The sequence below is a fragment of the Pectinophora gossypiella genome, chromosome 2 (genome assembly GCF_024362695.1).
Source record: "Pectinophora gossypiella chromosome 2, ilPecGoss1.1, whole genome shotgun sequence".
In the NCBI taxonomy this organism is placed as follows: Eukaryota; Metazoa; Arthropoda; class Insecta; order Lepidoptera; family Gelechiidae; genus Pectinophora; species Pectinophora gossypiella.
In genome coordinates this window covers 7386102-7406056 of record NC_065405.1, presented here as the reverse complement: position 1 = coordinate 7406056, position 19955 = coordinate 7386102, and the positions used below count along the sequence as shown (strand labels likewise).

The following is a 19955-nucleotide window of genomic DNA, read 5'->3' as shown; positions in this document are numbered from 1 at the left end:
GTAGGTACCTGAACAATGAGAAAATAGGTAATTATCACGTTAATTCGGTACAACGCAATCTATATTGTTTTTGTAGCGTTAGCCTCATTAGTGCAGGCAGGAACACCGTTCCCCGGGCAGCGTACGTAACGCGATGTGCGTTAAAAAGAAGGTACCCACTTAATTAAAAGTTCGTAAGTATGTATTATTTGAAACCCTAAAGAATGGGTTGGCTGCTATCTCAAACACCTCCACCAACTCGTAGCAGTCTGGTAGAGTAGGTAGGTTTATATGTACCGCACCATACTCCTCCGACTGATTGAAGGGGAGACCTATCTATGCCTAGCCGTGCAGGTCAGAATATAATAAAGATAATATTCCACCTACTCTTGGGGTACTTTTTCCACCGATGAACAATATTGATGCGATCTTTCTTCTAAGTAAGTACCTAGACTGTAGATAAAGTTATGTAGAAGACTAAACGAAACGATCAGCTTTGTTTAATAATACTTATTTTTTGTAACAAAAAGGAAGTTGCTTTTAGTCGTCTATTGTTGTACCTTCCGCGCCTATACAAACGAAACAAAACAATAGAACTAGATAAAATACCTACAAAAAACGGAATCGACTATCCGACTATTTCTGAGCATACCTATAGGCAGTTGAGGCGATTAAGGTAAATGCTTAGGTGAGTGTAGCTGAATTGAAGCCAATGGTCTTTCGAAATGTGATTAGAGAAACATAAATTAATATATTAATAATTTCTTCTTAATTTAATCAAACTTCAAAGTTTACTTTACATTTTGAACCAATTTCTTACATTAGACATAAAATGAGCGTGTAACGCCATCTTTACTTCATTCTGAGATCTAAACGTTGCATTGTTCCCTTTTAAAAATATGTGCAATAGATGTCGCTCTATTCGATTGACTGATGACAGATAGACGAATCAAGACGATGACGAGACGGCAGTTTGTGATTGTATAGTTTTTCAGTGATATTTAGTGCTTTTGTATTTCTGTGCATCAGTGTTAATTAATTAGAATATTTCCGTGAAAATGTGGGATCCAACTCATGTGCAAGTGACCGTTCAAAGGGCTCGTGGACTTTTGATCAAAGGTAAAAACGGTACAAATAACTGTTTTGTTACCATCGCCCTCGGCAAAGAAAAATTCCAAACCTCCGTAAAACACAAAGCGACTGAAAACGTAGAATGGCAAGAAGAATGCGAATTACGCATACCTAGCCAAGGTAATACGGCAGAGATAGTTCTGAAAGTGTATGACGAAGATTTTGTAAAAGATCATTTATTAGGTCAAGTGTCAATTCCGTTAAAAGACCTCGATGTTTACGAACGGCCAAGAAACCGTATATATCCTCTGCAGGGGAAGTCTGGTAAAGAAAACGACAAGAACAGAGGTGAACTGGAGGTCAAACTAGCTTTCACTGTAAAGGAGGGCAGTTTGACTGATCTCAGCAAAAAAGATAAACATAAATCATCCCTCTCTAGTATAGCCCAGAATGTTGGCGGCAGTCTTATGAGCATTGGAAGCATAGAGAAGCGTAAAGGTATTAAGAAATTTGCTAAAAACCTGGGGTCAAAGCTAAATCTCAATAAAAAAGATAAAAAAAGTGACTCATCCTCCCTCAGTGGAAGTATTGGAAATCTTAAAAGTTCTGCACTGTCCACACCAGATCACTCCACGCCTAAACGACAGCCTGGTGAAGCAGACCCTGGAGTAATCAGTGAGGATGATGATGAGTTTGCGTTTGATGACCTGTCTCACAAGAGTTCTGGAAGTTCACTCAATGTCCAGACACTACCACGAGGACATAAATACACACCTTCACCTATCAATGCTTCTCTTGAAAACCTTGGCGGTGGAGAATTTTTGAGAAGATCCACAAGCAGCAACTTAGCAAATCCTGATAAAACTGTACCTCAAAAACCTGTTCGTCTGAGCCTGGACACCTTCACACCTCCAGCCACACATCCTTCTACTCAAGCCATTGATAAAGATGATGAATGGTCACAGAAACTATATTCTCGGCCAAAGTCTAACAGCCAGACTACTATTGACAAAGAGAAATCATCCAGTCTTGAAAGGAACAAAAAGCTAGATAGTCCCAGTTCCTTGAAAGAAAAACCAAGCCCAAAGTTCTTCAAAAAGTTTGGGAATAGTAATAAACCTAAGAAATTACTTGAAGAGCGCATAATTGTTGGAGAGGAAAATATTGTTGAAGAAGATTCTATCAACCCAGCATTCAGTAGCCTTCCTAAGACAGTAGTAAAAGAACTAGAAGGCAAATCCCGAGAAGATCTGATGGTTATGATTTATAATCTTCAGAAGGATGCTGAACTGGAAAAGAAGAAAAACAAAGATCTAGAAAACTACTTAGATGACTTGCTTCTAAGGGTGATGGAAACCACACCTCGGATTCTACAAAATCCATATGTGAGGAATAATAGCATGCACATTCGTAACAAATAAATTATTTTGAGGAAAATACAAAAGAATTATCAAATCATATTTTTACACCTTTATTAAATTCTATAAATAAGTCTATTAAACAAAATATGCATGCTTCACATCCTGTCCAAAGTGTGTTTGATATATGTTCAACTTTCTCCATGTCTTATTTTTTTTTCAATTAAGTCACTGTTAGTTGTACAAGAATATTGAAACAGGTTTATGTTGTGTTGTGATGCATTGTTTTTGTTATTGTTCATTGTTTTGATGATTTTCCATTGACACCTTTGTCTTGAGGGAAAGTTATTTACCATGGAACCATCACTATAAAACACTCAATTAAAGTAGCTGTGAAATCATATAGGTAGCTACTTTTATTGAGGTGAATGACTATTTTCAAACTTTCACCACTTTACTGACCAACATATTGAGTCTAAAACTTGTGCCTTACATTTTTTAAATAACTAGTATGTAATGATGTAACCTTTCATTTTGCTTGTATCAGGGGCACTGAAGCAGGAAGTTATTTGCAGTGCAATCTTTGACTGTAACAATTGCTTTCAAATATTTTAACATCCTAAGAGTCCATGAACACTAGTTTAAATAACTTTTTAGTAACCGTGCCAAAAATCATCTCAGCTATAATATATACCGAAATAATAAGGAAAATTGTAATAATGGTACTACTTTGACATAGAATTCAGTCCAGATGAGATTAGTAACTGACAATGTGAGAGTGTATTTGGCGGATAGCTCACTATAATTATATAAACTAATTTATTATACATAATAATGTATTAACAAATCTGCCTCTTGTGTCTTAATCTGTGCTATACCTTCTTAATATTATTCATGATTTAAAATTGCAAACCAACATCACCAAGTTAGTGCATTCATATAGTTTTAAATGTTTCTATAAATTATTTGTATAAGTAAACAAAAGTGATGACATTAACCATGATGAAATATTTAAAGTAGGTGTGACTCATGTAGACACAGATGACCATTGATGTAGGTATAATGGCAATGGCAGATGACTAACAATATTGTAATAATCTTTATAAAAGTAAAGATAAGATAAAGCTGTACGCCTTATTAGGAACTGAAAAGTAGTCCATCCAAAATTGAGTGAGAGTGGTAATTAATTTATTGTAATATTAATAAGAAATCTAAAATTTAAACTTAAATCACGACAAATCGTAGTGTTATTGTTTATAGGATTATTAGGTATAAAAGATATTAGATAAACAGATTTATATACTAATTAGTGCAAAGAAAGTTGATAAGCGTTAAGAAACGCCTATGTGCAATATCAATTCTAATAAGTATCTTATTCCATGAATATTATATAAGTGTAAAAGAATTTGTTTTGGATCCATTGGTGTTTATTTTTATTTTGCATCAATTTTGGGATCTGAGGATTTTTAGTATTAATTACGTAATAAAATATTACAGTGTCATATGATTAATTAGTTTGATTGAACAAGTATTATTTTGTTGCATAGAAATATTTATTCAAATTCCATTTTGAATAAACTATGTGATATTTATCGAAAATACAAAAGGAACAAAACTATTAAGTTACATGTTATTTAAAATATATTTCTTTTTATTTTTCTAAAAGTATTCTGAATTAATCTCATTACAAATGATTACAGATACACATAGGTTTGGTAAATAAAATACCTACTCAAAATAGTTTCCAGATTTCATTCATATATACGATGGGTATGTTATCTGAGTATTGATTTTCTTCAAGCATAGATTAAACTACTTACTCTTGAAGTTCATTTAGTTACAACTAAAAGTTAAGAGAAAGGAATGTTTATTTAATGTGTCTCCATTATTAATTTTAATAAACTATATTTTTATACTTTTTTAAGTGTTATTTATTTCAATTCTCAATTTGGTACCTACATAAAGCTTATACCAAATAAGGATATACAAAAATAATTACAGGAAAATAGTAGAAACCATAGAAATACTAATATTATTTATTGGAAAAGGTATAAATTAGTACGAAAAAATTGTGACAATTATTTGTGACGGCGGCTCTTGACTAGGGCCGGCGCAGGCGCAGTGGCGGCATACGTCTTTTGTGAGAGTTTGTTCATGAAGTAGATTGTCATCTGTGAGAATATCAAACTGGAAAGGAAAAAACAAACCAATTAAAACAAAATTACTGTCATATCAAAATACCTTACATGATCTATCTATAAGTAAAATATCTACTGATAAATATGTTTATTATTAAGATGCTAGAATTATTATAGGTAGGTACCTACTTGATTTTCTTAGAAATAAAATAATAGTACATATTTCTAATAGTAATCACGTTACTAATGTAGGTACTTTTGGATCAAACAAGTTATGCATGATCAGCAAGGAAAAGAAAATTTGAATATTTTATGATGTCTGTCACCTTGAGTAAGGAAGGATATCTGACCTGTCAGTACTAGTTTGTGTTAGGGTGTGAATTTACGTTTGATATATAATATAATAATCTATTATATTTACCAAGTAGTAAAGCTGATCCTGTGAACTGTTGCGGATGCAATGAGAGCTGCTAACATAGACAGTATTATCTCTGGTAGTTTCAACTGGTGGTTCTTCCCAAATAGAGTTGCTTCTAAATTACCTACAGCCTGTAAGAATTGTTGTTAAGGAAAATATTTATACACATACATAAGTACTCATACATTAACCTTTTATAATAGTGCACACTGTTAATCTGAAGTTTTTCAGTACATAATCACCACACACTGCTGGGTTTTTCAACTAATAAACTACCATGACAGGTTCCTCCTCTTGTGCTTGAGCATACTGTATACCAGTGACTTAGAAATTAGCTAAATTCTTAAAAAATATACTTTCACGATTCACATAATGTTCCCCACATTAAGTCAATTGATGATTATAGAGTTTGAAAAAGTGTTGAATGACAATTTGTTGCAATTCCTCATAGAAAGCTGCTTGGAAGACGTCTCCGAATACCGGCAATGCGGTGCTACAAGACGCGCCCCTCTCATCATTTGTAGTTTAATATTGACAGTTTCAAAGGATACAGTAACCAGGAACATGAACATTATGGAACCGAGGTAACCTCCAAATATGATCGTTATTGGAGATTTCACGAGAAAAGGCTTGAACATTTGCATCCCAGAGAATATTAGGAGTGTTAAAATTGAAGATATTGCAAAAGACGTGGCACTGTTCACCGCTGAAATAAACAAAACAATTATGAGTAAAATATCAAATAATTTGCATATTTACACAGTTCAGTTACATCTCACCCATTTTAAGTTATTTATTACTGTATACAATAATGAACTTATACGAGAAATATGCTATATTTTCTAATAAACTATACACGCTCAACCGGTATCAGTCAAATCGGTTCTCAAATCAGCGTTTGTTTAGTACAAAAACTACACGAATCAAGTAACAGATATTACAGACAAAGAAATAAAATATGATTAAGTCTCAGAACAATAAAGCATAGAAGGCTCAGAACAATAACTAAAGCATAGAAGGAAGGCTAAAATAGCAACAGAACTCTATAATTCTGCTCTACTTTATCTTACGGAACCGGCGTAATGTTAGACAAAGACGCATATACAAAAATTGTTTCGTAATTTCGTAGGTTGTCACAAGTTTTTCATTGCCTAGTGTTGGGTTTCACTTTAGTAATATGTCGATAAAATTAAATTTACTTACAATTAATGTCGATAAATTTTTTTTACAAGATTTCTTTTTGTAGGATGCAATTATCTTCTTCTTGATGAAAGGAGACTCTGTCTCTGATAGGTAAGTATCTAACCATTTTTGGATTATATTGTCTGGTTTATATTAGTTTGGAGCTGCAGCTCACATTCAGGAAGGAAAGAAAATAGCCAACTGTTATCGTTTCATCGGTAAGTATTTTGTAATATTCGAATTTATTTATGATGTCATCCGCCGTGCACTGGTGTCGATCGACGTGCCGTGCAAATTGGAACCACCGCCGCCGGGTCTAAGCCGCACAGACGGTAAGAGGCCCGATGGGGTCACGCCATAGACATAGAAAAGAGTATGGACTGGAAATACCTACAGAAAAAACGTGCCACTCTGTAAACATAAAATGGCGGTCTTTACTAGGGCTACAAGCTGTTTCAATACTAGGATTACCATACTCGTACCTACTAGATATAGCATTATACTTAAAAAAATACGGCATACAAGTATTCATAAGAGAACAGAAAGGGAAAGTAAAAGGTAGGTAGGTGGTGTACTGTATCTTTCGTGTAAAACTTGTAAGTATTGTATGTTGTGTGCAATAAAGTATATTTGTATTTGTAAAGGAAGGTTTAGTCAAGATTTATCTAAGTCGCTTACACAAATCTATAACATTCATTACATTCTTTATTGGGCGCAGTTCGTATCAACCTGGAGTGTTGGAGTAGGAGTAAATAAGAACAGGAGGTAAAATGAAATATAAATTAGATCGTAAATCTGTTCATTAGCAAGTATTTATTTCACACGTTATTAATTATGTACATTATATTTACAATAAATACAAATTTATTAATTTCTAAACAGTGTCAATTTGCTTAGAAACTGTCTTTGTGACACCCTGTCACATTGTTTTTTTTTTCATTAAGTCGTTTGATCTTGAGGCGGGACTTGTTCAGCTTTTCTTTTAAATTTTTCATCTCGTCTTCTTGAACTGACTGAAATAAAGTTTAATAATAATGTTAAAATAGTATATGTACAAAATAATCTATAAAAATAAAAGTAAAATATATCTGATTTAAGTGCATTGTGCAGCTGGTTGAATTATACACTCTATATATGTATATCATGTTAAAAATATAAAAAAAGAAAATTATTTGATATACCTTTTCATGTAAATCCAGTCGACACTTTTGGATTTAATATCTGAAATCAAAGATAATAATAATTTACTTATATAAAACGTGTACAACTCATAATTGTTTAGACATAAAACAACTACAGACTTAGTATATATACTAAGTTTATTAAGTACATAATAATATGTAGTTGAATGATAGATAGTATAAACGTGTTGTGATAACATGATACAAATATCTTATCTATCTATCCAGCAGTGAGATGATGCAGGCTAGGCTGAAATTTAAATTTAAACACCATTTCATCTGTCTGATCTATAATGTTCAATGTAGGAATAGCATCGTCTCGAAGACGCCTCCACTTTGAATTAGGAACACACATAAATGAATCCGCAGTAAAATGTTTCGAGCAAATACGGCTGTACTTATTTGGAATCCAATTTCGTCTATTAATGCGAATTATCCATTCTTTCTCTTTGTTATCGTCTACAGGAAATCTAAAAATTAAAAGTATCGATAATTTTAGTACATCACTATGGACAATCAACATAACCTCAAATCAATTCCGTATTCATCGATGAAACGTATAATATAATGGATATCTCAAATATTTTATGCTACAAATCTATTCAGCAAAACATATTACTTTCCTAAAATTGTTCAGCAGTTCACATTTCACTAGAAAATTACAAAAAACTTACCGATGAAACGACAGAAGTTGTTGGCTATTTTCTTTTCTTCCTGAATGTGAGCTGCAGCCCCATACCACACAAGACATAATGTCACACAGTCGAGACACTCAATTATTTGATATAAATAAAAGTTTCTTTCCATTTATTTGGAAAAATATTGTTAAATTATCACTTAAAACAATCTGAACACAAGACACTCGTAAACACAGTTGACGCGACCGTGTCAAATAGTTCGGTAAATATAAGTAAAATCTTCTTATGTATGTTACTATGTATTTGGCCGAGTTAAAATGAGTCCAATAGGTCCAAATGACATTTCATGTTGTGACAACCTCGGAAAAAATGAAGCAAAGAGCGAATCATTTGTCCTTTTCTCACTCATAGTTTGTGTCGTAAGCTAGAAGAGAGCCGGTTTATAGTTTCTGAATTCTTATTTTAGCCTTCCTTCTATGCTTTAGTTATTGTTCTGAGGATTAAGTTATTTATTTCTTTCTTGTTTATAGCCGTAAAGGACTGTACAAAACACACCCGATGACAGCTGTCAATTAGCTTTTATTTTTAAACTGTTTTTTACTGCCAGGAATTCACAGTAGACGGATAAATTATCGACATTCATAATTTGTTGAATATTAAAAAGATGATACTGAACAAATGTAGAAATTCTACATTCGCAAAAGTAAAACAGTTGCTTAAATTTCCTTTCTTTTTTCACTAGTTTTCTTTTTTGTAATTATATAGGTGTCAATAAAAATAATGATACGAGAGAGAGCGTCGTACTATGCGGTAGAGAGAACGAAACACAACATTAACATAAGTCACCTCCCCTCACTGATTGGTTCTTTCTCGCGGTTCTCGCCTTGGGTTGATAAAACTTGAATTGCCTTATCATTAGTGATAAGAATAGAATAACAAATGATAACGATAGTAGGATTTCGAACTGTTTTCATTTATTTAAGTTTAAAGTACCGTACATCTTTTTATTAGATCGTTGTTATTATATAAAATTGAAATGAGTTCATTAAACAAACTTAGTAATAATATTTTTATAAGAAATGTAAAATTAACCCTAAGTCGAAGTGTTGTAAGTAATTTTTGAAATATGTACTTATTCAATAAAAATATATATTATTATTATACTTTTTGTTTGTTGTGTTTTTAAACTATTTTAATAAATATCTCACAGTCGAATGCAGCACCTGATATTCGAATCTATGAAGTGGGTCCTAGAGATGGCTTGCAGAATGAATCTAAGTTTGTACCTACCGAGATTAAAGTAGATCTGATAAACAAACTTGCTGCTGCTGGATTACAACATATTGAATCTGCAAGGTAAAATTATAAAATATCCTTAATATTATTTTATAAACTTTACATTATTAATAATCTTAAAATGTTAGATTTTCCTCTATCTGACTAATGTCCATTATTATGTATTTTATTAGATATAGGTACTTTTACTTTGTTCTTAAATGATACACTATTTAACTTTATTACATAAATGCAAATTCTTAGTTCAATTAAAATAAAATTATTTTAAATACCTACTTACTTTCCTTGGTCTTTTGCCATTCGATGACACTTAACATGGTTTCAGTTTTGTAAGCCCAAAATTGAAACAAATGAGTGATGCAGCTGCAGTAATGAAGAGTCTCCCAAGAATGGCTGGAGTCAACTATCCTGTGCTCATACCAAACTTGAAAGGATATGATATAGCTGTAAGTAATTACTAAAAATGTTACCAAATGACATACACTATATCTATTTATTCTTAATTTTAAATTTTATCAACCCTACATTGTGTTTGTGGTCTCTGCCCATACCCTACGGGAAATAGGCGTGATCTTATGTAGTAGTAAGCAATAATTTAATGTACAAACTAAAAAGAAATACCTTTTTATTCTTTTTTTCTACTTCCCAAGTTAAGGTTAAATGGGCGGCACATTACATTATCAGACATTGCTGCTGTGCATTCCATCTAGTAAATCAGACATACGTACACATCCCACGCCCGGAATCACTATCAGGGCGGGGAGAGCTCCAAATCCCCAGAGGACAGTTTGTAACACTCTTTCTCTTTTATTGTCCTAAGAAAAAATAAATATTAGTAGACAGATAATTCACTTCTAAAGGGTGTTAGTGACATCGTAACGAAAACTTTGAGGGGGATGATTCAGACCATGATTCTGAGTTGATATCAAGTGGAATTTCCTGTCAAAAATTCATGATTTTTTTTGTGCTTTTTTGAATTATTTTCCTATCCATACTTTTGCGACGGAAAATTCCACTTGATATCAACTCAGAATCACAAAGTTTTCGTTACGATGTCACTAACACCCTGTATAGCTGCTCTACTCATGGGCTCAGGTCCCGGGTACGAATCCTGGTGAGGACAGTAGGTAATTGTTCTAATTGTAATTTCTATATTTCTTTTGAATATTTCGGACTTGTCAAATCTTCAGGTTATGTAAGGGGATCCTGTGAAAAAATAGGATAATGCTAGAGAGATGATGATATTTCTTTTTAATGTTTGTTCGAATCCCGGTGGGGACATATCACAAAAATCACTTTGTGATCCCTAGTTTAATTAGGACATTACAGGCTGATCACCTGATTGTCCAAAAAGTAAGATGGTTCGTGCTTCGGAAGTCACGATAAGCCGTTGGTCCCGGTCACTACTTACTGCTGTAAGTTAGTAGTCGTTACATGAGCCATGTCAGGGGCCTTTGGCGGCTCAATAATAACCCTGACACCAGGGTTGATGAGGTTGGTAATTCACCTCACAACCCAAACGATAGAAGAAGAATGTTTGTTTATTCAACTTAGGGAATAGTGCAAGTCATCAAATTGGGCTTAGTAGTTTTAAAGTTAAGGACAAAACAAAACAATATTATTATGGAAGGAAAATAATTAACTCATTGCTGTCTTTTGTATAAAGGCATCCCTTATCAGTGGTAGCAGGCAACATGAAGTCGATACCACACGAGTGTCCAAATAGACTATCCAAATAAAATATATCTGGATATTATTCTAGAAACAATGCAACATAGAAGAAATAGCAATATTCCCTGCCGCCACAGAGGGTTTCTCGCAGAAGAACCTGGGCTGTTCAGTGGAAGATGGTCTGAAGAGGTTCCAGCTGGTGACCAAGCAGGCTCTAAAGGACGGGATCAGGGTGCGAGGATACATCTCGTGCATTCTCGGGTGCCCTTACGACGGACCTGTCAGCCCTAAAACTATTGCGAAGGTAGATATCTACTTACACAAAAGTTATTTTGCCTTTTGGGTAAAGAGATGCGTGTACTTAATTAGGTACGTACGGTCAATGTAACTTTTCTAAATTTTGGTAGTTACTGGTTTTATTGATACCTATAATATTATTTGTTAATTAAATGCTTGTACGCATATATAAAAACACGTAACGTTATTACGTAAATATAATTTAAATGGCTCATCACTTTGTCGAGAAACACCCAGAATAGCGAAGTGGATTCTTCCACTACATGTGATATTCATAGACCTCGCAACTTATTTAGTAAACAAACTGCAATGTTAAACAGATAAAAACTACTTTCTCTAACTTTTAGCCTAGCTTAATCTCCAATCATAACAATCTCAGGATGTTTCATGAACTTAGATGTTCTATAATTTGCAAAACATAGTTTGGCTTGCCAGATGACTTGCCTAACGAGTACTTACCTCCAAGGTGCAATTCATAATAATTTAATCATTTGTGCAGAGGGCACACATCTACTAAAGCAGTAAGAGATTTTATTGTGAAGTCGAGGCAGACCCAGTAAAAGATGGTATGATGACGTCAACGCTTATCGAAGAGGTTGGCCGGAGATTGCGCAGAGTCGACAAGAGTCGAGGAATCAAGGGGGAGGACATTTCCCAGCAGTGGGATCGATATAAGTGGGATAAGTTTTAATATACTTATCTTTCTACAGATGACAGAGCGACTGTTATCCATGGGTTGCTACGAGGTGTCTCTGGGAGACACGATTGGTGTAGGCACGGCTGGGTCGGTGCGACGACTGATGCGTGAGGTCCTAACAGTCGCAAAGCCTGAGAAATTGGCGCTGCACTTCCACGACACATATGGACAGGGGCTCTCCAACCTGGTAGCAGGGTTGGAGGTAAATATATCATCTCGTTTATATACAAATTGTACTAGGTATTATTGTGAGTAAGAGACAACATTTATCAACAATCAATAACTTTTTGCTATCATTTGTTGGTCACATTAGAAACGATAGGTTCGCAATATAAAAGTAATTCCGGGCATTAGGTAGACCCCGACGGCTATACCAAATTACGTAATGTTTTTCTGGATCCTTTTAGAAAATGCAAACAAAAGACTACGATACCGCTATAATTACGTACAGTATTTATTGCATTGAAGTCTAATTTGCGATTATAATGACCTCCCCCGCTAGTACTCGCTCAACAACAACATTAACTTCTAGAAATTATCTTGTTTTCTTTGTTATCAACACCGTTTCAATTTATTATGTCAACAAGAGAAAAGAATAATACTGTCGTATGACTGATAAAAGTGCCTATATCTCCTCTTTTCTTATCTGAAGACTGCGTTTCAAGTTTATAAGAATGAAAATTGTTGCTAGTTGGTGTACCCTGGACACTTCATACAAAATACCTCATTTTACACAGAGACTACATATTGACGTTATTGTACACGCGTACCTGTGTCTGACGTCTCAACTGAAGACTAAAGTAAGACTGAGGGGGTTGAGATAAACCTAGCTTAGCCGCTGGTGGGGAGCGGGGAGTTGCCGTTCTATAGTTAGTAATATTCCTTATTCTATGGTAGTGTCATAAATACACCCGCCTACGATATTAACGGTGACGTCATCGCATGATATTTAAATCAAAACATGTTTTTTGCAGTTTGGTATCAAGACTGTGGACTCGTCCATCTCGGGGCTCGGCGGCTGCCCGTACGCGCGCGGCGCCAGCGGCAACCTCGCCACCGAGGACCTCGTCTACTTCCTTTACGGCCTAGGAGTAAACACCAACATAGATCTGGTCAAACTAGTCGCAGCGGGTCGATATATCTCAAACTTCCTCGGCAAACCCACCGATTCTAAAGTAAATAGAGCGATCGGCGATAGATTTAGTAATCACAAAGACATTGCCAGAATAGCTGCATGCGAAGTTTAACTTATGTACGAGTGCCTTGGACAAACAAATGTTGAATAATGTAAATACGACTTATAAATATGTATCATTTCTATTAATAAGAAGTAAGGAATAAACAGTTTTGTATTGTTATCACGTATTTTATTTGCTTGTGAACGGACAAAGATTATGTCGACAGTCATACGCGAGTGTCGTCGTCAATAATACAGGTTTTTATCAATTATCATACGGCGCGGGTCCGGGCAGGGCAGCCGGCGGTGGGACGGGGCTAGCAGCACACTAGCGTGGCGGGCGCGCTCCAGGCAGCTCGCCTCATATTCAATTGACCTTATTTACTCAATCTGATCTTGAACGAGGTCGATAAACCTTTAGCTTCACAGTGCCAGTGTCTCCGCCGCAAGCGCAAGCCCACACCGCTTATTTGTTTTTATGGAATACTCGTAAACACTTGTGAAAATGGTCGAAGTCAAGATAACGGAGGACGTTAAAATAGGAGGCAACAACCCGTGTTTTATAATTGCGGAAGTCGGACAGAACCACCAAGGTGACATTGAAATAGCAAAAAAGTTAATAAAAGCCGCTAAAGTAAGTACCATTCAAACTTTCTATAGCTCTTTAAGGTTAGGCAAATGTTTTGTTTACGTATCAAGTAGGAAACGAATAAGTCAAGGAAAATTAACTTTGTTACCCATTCTGTAGTCGCAATTGCTCTCTCAAAGTTTTCTTATGTCGGAATAGTAGTTATTCGTATCAATGTTTGTTGGTTGTTCTTGCGAGCTACTTGGCCAAACTATCGAGTCAAAAACTAGGTGTTCTGCTAGCTACCACAACAGCTCTCGTGACGTATTGCCATTATTATATAGATGTCCCTAAATATTTCGTATCATCATATATAAATTAGGGCTTACCTACCTACTGAATAAGTTGAAAGTTGTTAATTCGTTTGTATATTATCTAAAGGAGTAAATTGCCTTCACAATATATCAGTAGACAGGCAGAGAACGCTAATAGAAGCCAAGGTTGAATACAAACAACTTGATGCCCTCTCCTCATAAACACTCATATAAATAAGTAGGTATATTGGTATACACCACATTATGTACCTATACTATGATACGCCCTATGTATCCGTTTATGTGAGCATTTATCAAAGACAGTACCTACCTATTTTATTGGAATCTGTATTAATGTTTCATGGTTCTCCACTTCAGATAAAGAAAACAACAAGAGATATCAGACTTGTACCTAGGTAGATACGAATATATATCCTTTCTACGATAAGTAAATCCATATAGGTACCTATTTATATTGTAGAATTCGCAACACACAGAGTATAAGAAGTAGTTATGTGTAAAATAAAATATAGAAACACTACTGTAAAATACAGGGTATTTTACAGTAGTGTTTCTACACACACACACACACACACACATTTTACAGTAGGAAAGCGGACCCCGGCGCAAGACGGCGGGATTCACGCTAGGTAGAAGAAGAAGAAGACTGTAAAATACAGGGTGTTAGTGACATCGTAATGAAAACTTTGAGGGATGATGCAGGCCACGATGCTGAATTGATATCAAGTGGAAATCCGTTGCAAAAGTATGGAACAGAAAATAATAATAAAAAAAAAACACTAATATTTTCATGAATTCTGCGACGGAAAATTCCACTTCCTTTAACTCAGAATCATGGCCTGTGTCATCCCCCTCAATATTCGTTAGGTGTCACTAACTAAATAAGTTCATATAGGTAACATAACAAAGGATCACGCCTGTATCCCTAATTGGGTAGGCGGAGGCTACTGTAATAACAGTTCTATACAATCTTTTTTGTTCTATGACTCTAAAGATACAAAACATACTGCTTCCAGGAAGCGGGTGCCAGTTGCGTCAAATTCCAAAAGACATGTCTCAAAGAGAAGTTCACAAAGAAATATTTGGAGCGGTCCTACGACAATCCTAACTCCTGGGGCAAGACTTATGGAGACCACAAGAGACATTTGGAGTTCTCAGACAGCCAGTACAGGGAGCTCTTCAAGTATGCACAGGAAGTAGGCATCCTGTTTACCGCATCTGCCATGGATATGGTAAGCCGACTATTATGTTACTATTCACTACCGATAAAAAGCATGTGCGCAGTAGTGGGAGTGTGAAGACTATTAGATTACTAGACTCATTATTAAAACACATAAAACCGGCTTCTTACCTCTAGAACCCGGTATTATGTGTTATAATTATGATAATAACCGCCTAAACCTCAAACAATGTACTAGAGTCATTGAGGTATTAGTAAAACGGCAACTCTCCGCTCCCCACCAGCGGCTGAGCTAGGTTTACCTCACCCCCACTCGGTCTTATTTTAGTCTTCAATCATATGGGCGTCAAGTCGGCTCATACCTTTGGCTCATACACAGATGCGCGTGAACGATAGATAACGTCAATGTGCAGTGTCTATGAAAAACGAGGTTGTTTATTATTTATTTGTACACAAAAACAGCTTATCTCTAAACAAAGAGATTTCTTCCAGCTGACCTACGTGACAAGAGAGACATTCAACGTATAATATTATATGTATAGGTAGACATACATACGCGTACAAATTATTTAATATATATAATATTTAATATAAACAATTTTTTGTTTGTATGAAGTGACCAGGGTGTGCTTTAGTACTAGACTACTACCTACCTTAATATCTATCTACTAGATAGAACCTATTGCCCAAAGCCCTTTTCCTAGAATGCCTTCTCCGTGCGCCATGCTATAAAACAAGAAACATTTCGCATAACCAGACACCTTTTTACCCGACTGTCCCAAGAGGGTTAATGTTATTCAAGTGTGTACATTTTACATTAACAGCTGTACGATGATGAATCGCTGAATCAGGTCATTGTTATCGTTTAATATTGAGTATATTATCATGTTATATCATGTTTATATTAGGCTATCTCTACATTTCGAACCTCTGGCCCCAAAAGAATAATCTTTGTTATTGTAGAATAGGATTAATCGCTATTTTCTCTTCTGTAAAATATAAAGTAGATAGGTACAAGGTTTTAACGGCCTCCGTGGTCCAGTGGTTTGAGCGTTCGGCTTACGATCCGGAGGTCCTGGGTTCAAATCCCAGTGGGGACATATCACGAAAATCACTTTTTGATTCCTAGTTAAGACATTACAGGCTGATCACCACATTGTCCGAAAGTAAGATGATCCGTGCTTCGGAAGGCACGTTAAGCCGTTGGTCCCGATTACAACTTACTGATGCAAGTTAGTAGTTGTTAGGTACATGAGCCATGTCAGGGGCCTTTGGCGACTCAATAGTAACCCTAACACCAGGGTTGATGGTGTGGATAATCCATCTCACAACCCACACGATAGAAGAAGACAAAGTTTTTAAACAGCTAACTTTCAAAGATTTTTGTAATTTTTCAGTAAAATATCTATTGTATACCTTTTACTACTTTTAAGTCTTCTTCTTATCTCTTCTATAGGGTGGATAGTGAGGTGGATTACCGACCTCATCAACCGTGGTGTCAGGGTTAGTATTGAGTCGCCAAAGTCCCCTGACATGGCTCATGTACCTAATGAATACTAACTTGCATCAGTAAGTTGTAACCGGGACCAACGGCTTAACATGCCTAAATACCCGTGACATAGATCATGTAACGACTACGTAGATATTACATCAGTAAGTAGTAACCAGGTCCAACGGCTTAACGTACCTTCCGAACCACGGATCATCTTACTTTCGGAAAATCGGGCCCTTTAAAGTAGGAAACTTTAAAATTTAAGGTAGTATATTTTATGTATAAATAAAGAATATTAAGAATTTTGAGGCATTTAAGCATAAATTATCCAGTTATTTGTTAGAAAAGTAACTATTTATTTTAATCACTTAAGACTGTGCTAGATACAAATAAATATTATACATATTTATATTTAATAACCGGCCAGGGGGCTGTGTAGGTACCGCACTTTTAGAATTGCACTTATTTCTAAAATATATCTTGGGTACCTACTTAAGTTATCATAATTCTGAAAGTGTGGTGCTTGGTTCTGCAGACCAGTCTCTGTATGTGTGGAAGTGCGTGAAGGAAATGCATATGTGTAAGTATATTAGGCGAAGTGTGAACTTATATGTATACAAATGTAAGTACTTTGTTTCTTATGTAAATGACATGTAATATGTTGGAAAATAAGAAATAAATTCTCTTTAACCAGATGTATTATTTCCATCACTCTGATGCTTCTTAGATATTCTTAGGATCCGATAATATTATGTAGGTATCCTAGGTAGCAAAAAAAGTCAAAAACTTACGATACGAAATGTTTCGCGTCGTAATGAATCACACAACGATTAGTGAAATGAGAGCTCCATAATCACTTATAAAAATATGAACAAGAACAAAGGGAGCTATTTATAAAAGACGCGTGTCGTAAGTTATTTTAAACCGACTTTGCTTTCAGGTGTCGTTTGACTCCCTCGTCAACCTCAAAGTGCCATTCATCAAAATTGCTTCTGGAGATTCGAATAACCTGCTCTTCTTGAAGTATGCGGCGTCGAAGAAACTACCCCTGATCATATCAACGGGTATGGTAGACAAGCAAGCCGTGAAGACGATCTACGACATTATATCGTCTGTACATAAACAGTTTTGCTTACTCCACTGCGTATCTGCTTACCCTGTGCCGTATGAAGACTGCAATCTGACAGTACTCCAGGACTACAAGAATACTTTTGACGTTCCCGTTGGTTACTCTGGTCAGGAGATCGGAACTGCTGTCGCTTTAGGAGCTATCGCATTAGGCGCTAAGGTGGGTATCTAAATACGAACTTTGTAAACAGAATCCATAATTAGTCGTAAAATACCTTTGCCCCAACAAACTTCTAAGTTCAGTTGTAAATTGTTTATGTGTTCCATCAACAAATCACGAAAATATTCTTAACCTGATTTTGTAAATCGGTCAAGGGCTTTCTCAGTTTCGCGGAACCGTCCGAGTGTTTCGTAAGATATTTTTCTGCCGTTGAGAATGTTTTGTGGTTCATAAGTTTTCATAATGGAATTTAAAAAAATATATTAAGAAGAATTAAATTAGGAAAATATGGGCTGTGACCGTGAGCGTTTCAATCTTCCGATGCTAGACGGCAGTACGCGAAGTAGTAATCTACTTGTAGATGTCTAAATCTTTCTCCACTACTTGTGTACTGATAAGATTGCGCATAAGAGCACAAATACTTTAGCTAAGTACCTATAGAAGCCCCAGACCCTAACGACCAGACTCGATTAGGTAAATGTTAGTAATGTCACTGGCCGCAGAAGAATAAGAGACCAAAATAAATAGAGTACTGTGGTACGACATGAGGATGTTCAATGACCCCTTTAAATACTTAAATCCCTATTGATTTAGGACACTATGCGCGAGATGATCATCTTCTACTTCTTCACCCGCGCCTATTAGTACCCTTGTCTCCTGGACTCCCTCCGTTTTCCCCATTCGTTCGCAATCACGATTGATTGTTTTAATTTCCAGGTGTTGGAGAAGCACATCACCCTGGACAAGTCGATGAAGGGCACGGACCACGTGTGCTCGCTCACGCCCACCGAGTTCGCGCAGCTGGTGAAGGACGTCCGAGTCATCGAAGCCTCGCTGGGAACTCCCATTAAGAAAGTCGTCACTTCAGGTACTATCCTTTGTTAGCTCATGTACACATACACACATATATATAATTGCTAATCGCGTTCTGTTTTTATTGGCTTAGCATAGAAGCAACCTCTTGTCAGTTTTTAAATTTTCGTTCTTACTTTCGTAAGTATCGTAAATTCCATGTGCAGCTACTATTGCAACTTACTAACAACACAGACAGACTACGATTTCAAACGAATCCTATTCTTTCGAGGCAACCCAATATACCTATGTACAAAAACCAATGTACAAAACAATATACCTATGTACATGGATTTTTTAACTATCATAGTTATTAAATAAAGGAAGAATCCACTTGGATTCTTGTTTTTCAGTGGACTTTCATGTCAAACATCCATAATCAAGTTAGATAATATTCTATAGTGACGAAAAGAAATTTTCCCGCCTGAAAATGAAAATTATTATCATGCAAAGTTTTCCAAAACATAAATCTTTACAGAAATTCCATGCATCGACAAGTTGCAGAAGTCGCTAGTTATGGGCAGCACGAAGAACAAGGGAGAAATATTGTACCCGGGAGATGTGAAGATAAAAGTCGCCGAGCCAAAGGGACTGAATGCACTGCACTTTGAAGAGGTCATCTATAAGACTCTGTTGTATGATAAGAAGGAAGACGACCCGATTTGTGAGGGAGACTTCTGCTAAGCACTATTAATCTAGTACCGCTAGAACTAAGAAGTTGTCAATATCACAATATTGAGATTTTCAATTTTCGTATGAATATAAAATGTATAGGTATAGCCTAAGTTTTACAAGTAGGTAGGTATTCTTACGTGCGTCATGCACGCTCTCTTAGGGAAGGTATACTATTTATAACACCTTTCCTATGTATAAAAATGTTATGATCAAAGATGTGAGCAATTTGAAGGAAAATCTAACCTACCATTATTGTGATATAAAGTAAAGCATTATAATGACAGCATAATAATCGTATTTATATACCTGCCTTATCTAAGTCTCAAATGTAAATTGTATTTTCCAATAAATGTTAAACATACTCTTTTGTTACAACGTGGTTTCATTTTAGCAATTCATTCATAGCTATTTTTAAAAGCTGCCACAAATATTTTTGTGCGTAACATAAAATTTTTGGTAAAT

At 35.6% G+C, this 19955-nt stretch overlaps 4 protein-coding genes and 1 long non-coding RNA gene across 5 annotated transcripts; 3 read left to right on the top strand and 2 right to left on the bottom strand.

The window, feature by feature from the left end:
• The first annotated feature begins 817 nt into the window (after window positions 1-817).
• On the top strand, window positions 818-4326 carry LOC126377084 (rab11 family-interacting protein 2). The gene has a single exon (XM_050024744.1). It carries the CDS (start codon window positions 1038-1040, stop codon window positions 2469-2471), a length of 1434 nt encoding a protein of 477 aa, XP_049880701.1. The 5' UTR covers window positions 818-1037; the 3' UTR covers window positions 2472-4326.
• Window positions 4327-4428: 102 nt separating this feature from the next.
• Window positions 4429-5909, bottom strand: LOC126377452 (keratinocyte-associated protein 2). Its single transcript, XM_050025190.1, has 4 exons — window positions 5744-5909; window positions 5516-5670; window positions 4968-5095; window positions 4429-4595 (listed from the first exon to the last, which is right to left on the bottom strand). The coding sequence occupies exons 1-4, from the start codon at window positions 5745-5747 to the stop codon at window positions 4487-4489; spliced, it is 396 nt and encodes a 131-aa protein (XP_049881147.1). The 5' UTR covers window positions 5748-5909; the 3' UTR covers window positions 4429-4486.
• A 675-nt stretch (window positions 5910-6584) lies between these two features.
• On the bottom strand, window positions 6585-8205 carry LOC126377487 (uncharacterized). The gene is made up of 3 exons (XR_007567863.1): window positions 8002-8205; window positions 7328-7367; window positions 6585-7159 (listed from the first exon to the last, which is right to left on the bottom strand). It is a non-coding gene; the product is annotated as an uncharacterized LOC126377487 (long non-coding RNA).
• A 636-nt stretch (window positions 8206-8841) lies between these two features.
• On the top strand, window positions 8842-13284 carry LOC126377191 (hydroxymethylglutaryl-CoA lyase, mitochondrial). Its single transcript, XM_050024890.1, has 6 exons — window positions 8842-9073; window positions 9176-9321; window positions 9587-9707; window positions 11024-11236; window positions 11940-12128; window positions 12901-13284. The coding sequence occupies exons 1-6, from the start codon at window positions 9002-9004 to the stop codon at window positions 13171-13173; spliced, it is 1014 nt and encodes a 337-aa protein (XP_049880847.1). The 5' UTR covers window positions 8842-9001; the 3' UTR covers window positions 13174-13284.
• Window positions 13285-13420: 136 nt separating this feature from the next.
• On the top strand, window positions 13421-19868 carry LOC126377162 (sialic acid synthase-like). The gene is made up of 5 exons (XM_050024857.1): window positions 13421-13737; window positions 15023-15238; window positions 17619-17966; window positions 18684-18834; window positions 19297-19868. Exons 1-5 carry the CDS (start codon window positions 13609-13611, stop codon window positions 19500-19502), a joined length of 1050 nt encoding a protein of 349 aa, XP_049880814.1. The 5' UTR covers window positions 13421-13608; the 3' UTR covers window positions 19503-19868.
• Window positions 19869-19955: the final 87 nt, after the last annotated feature.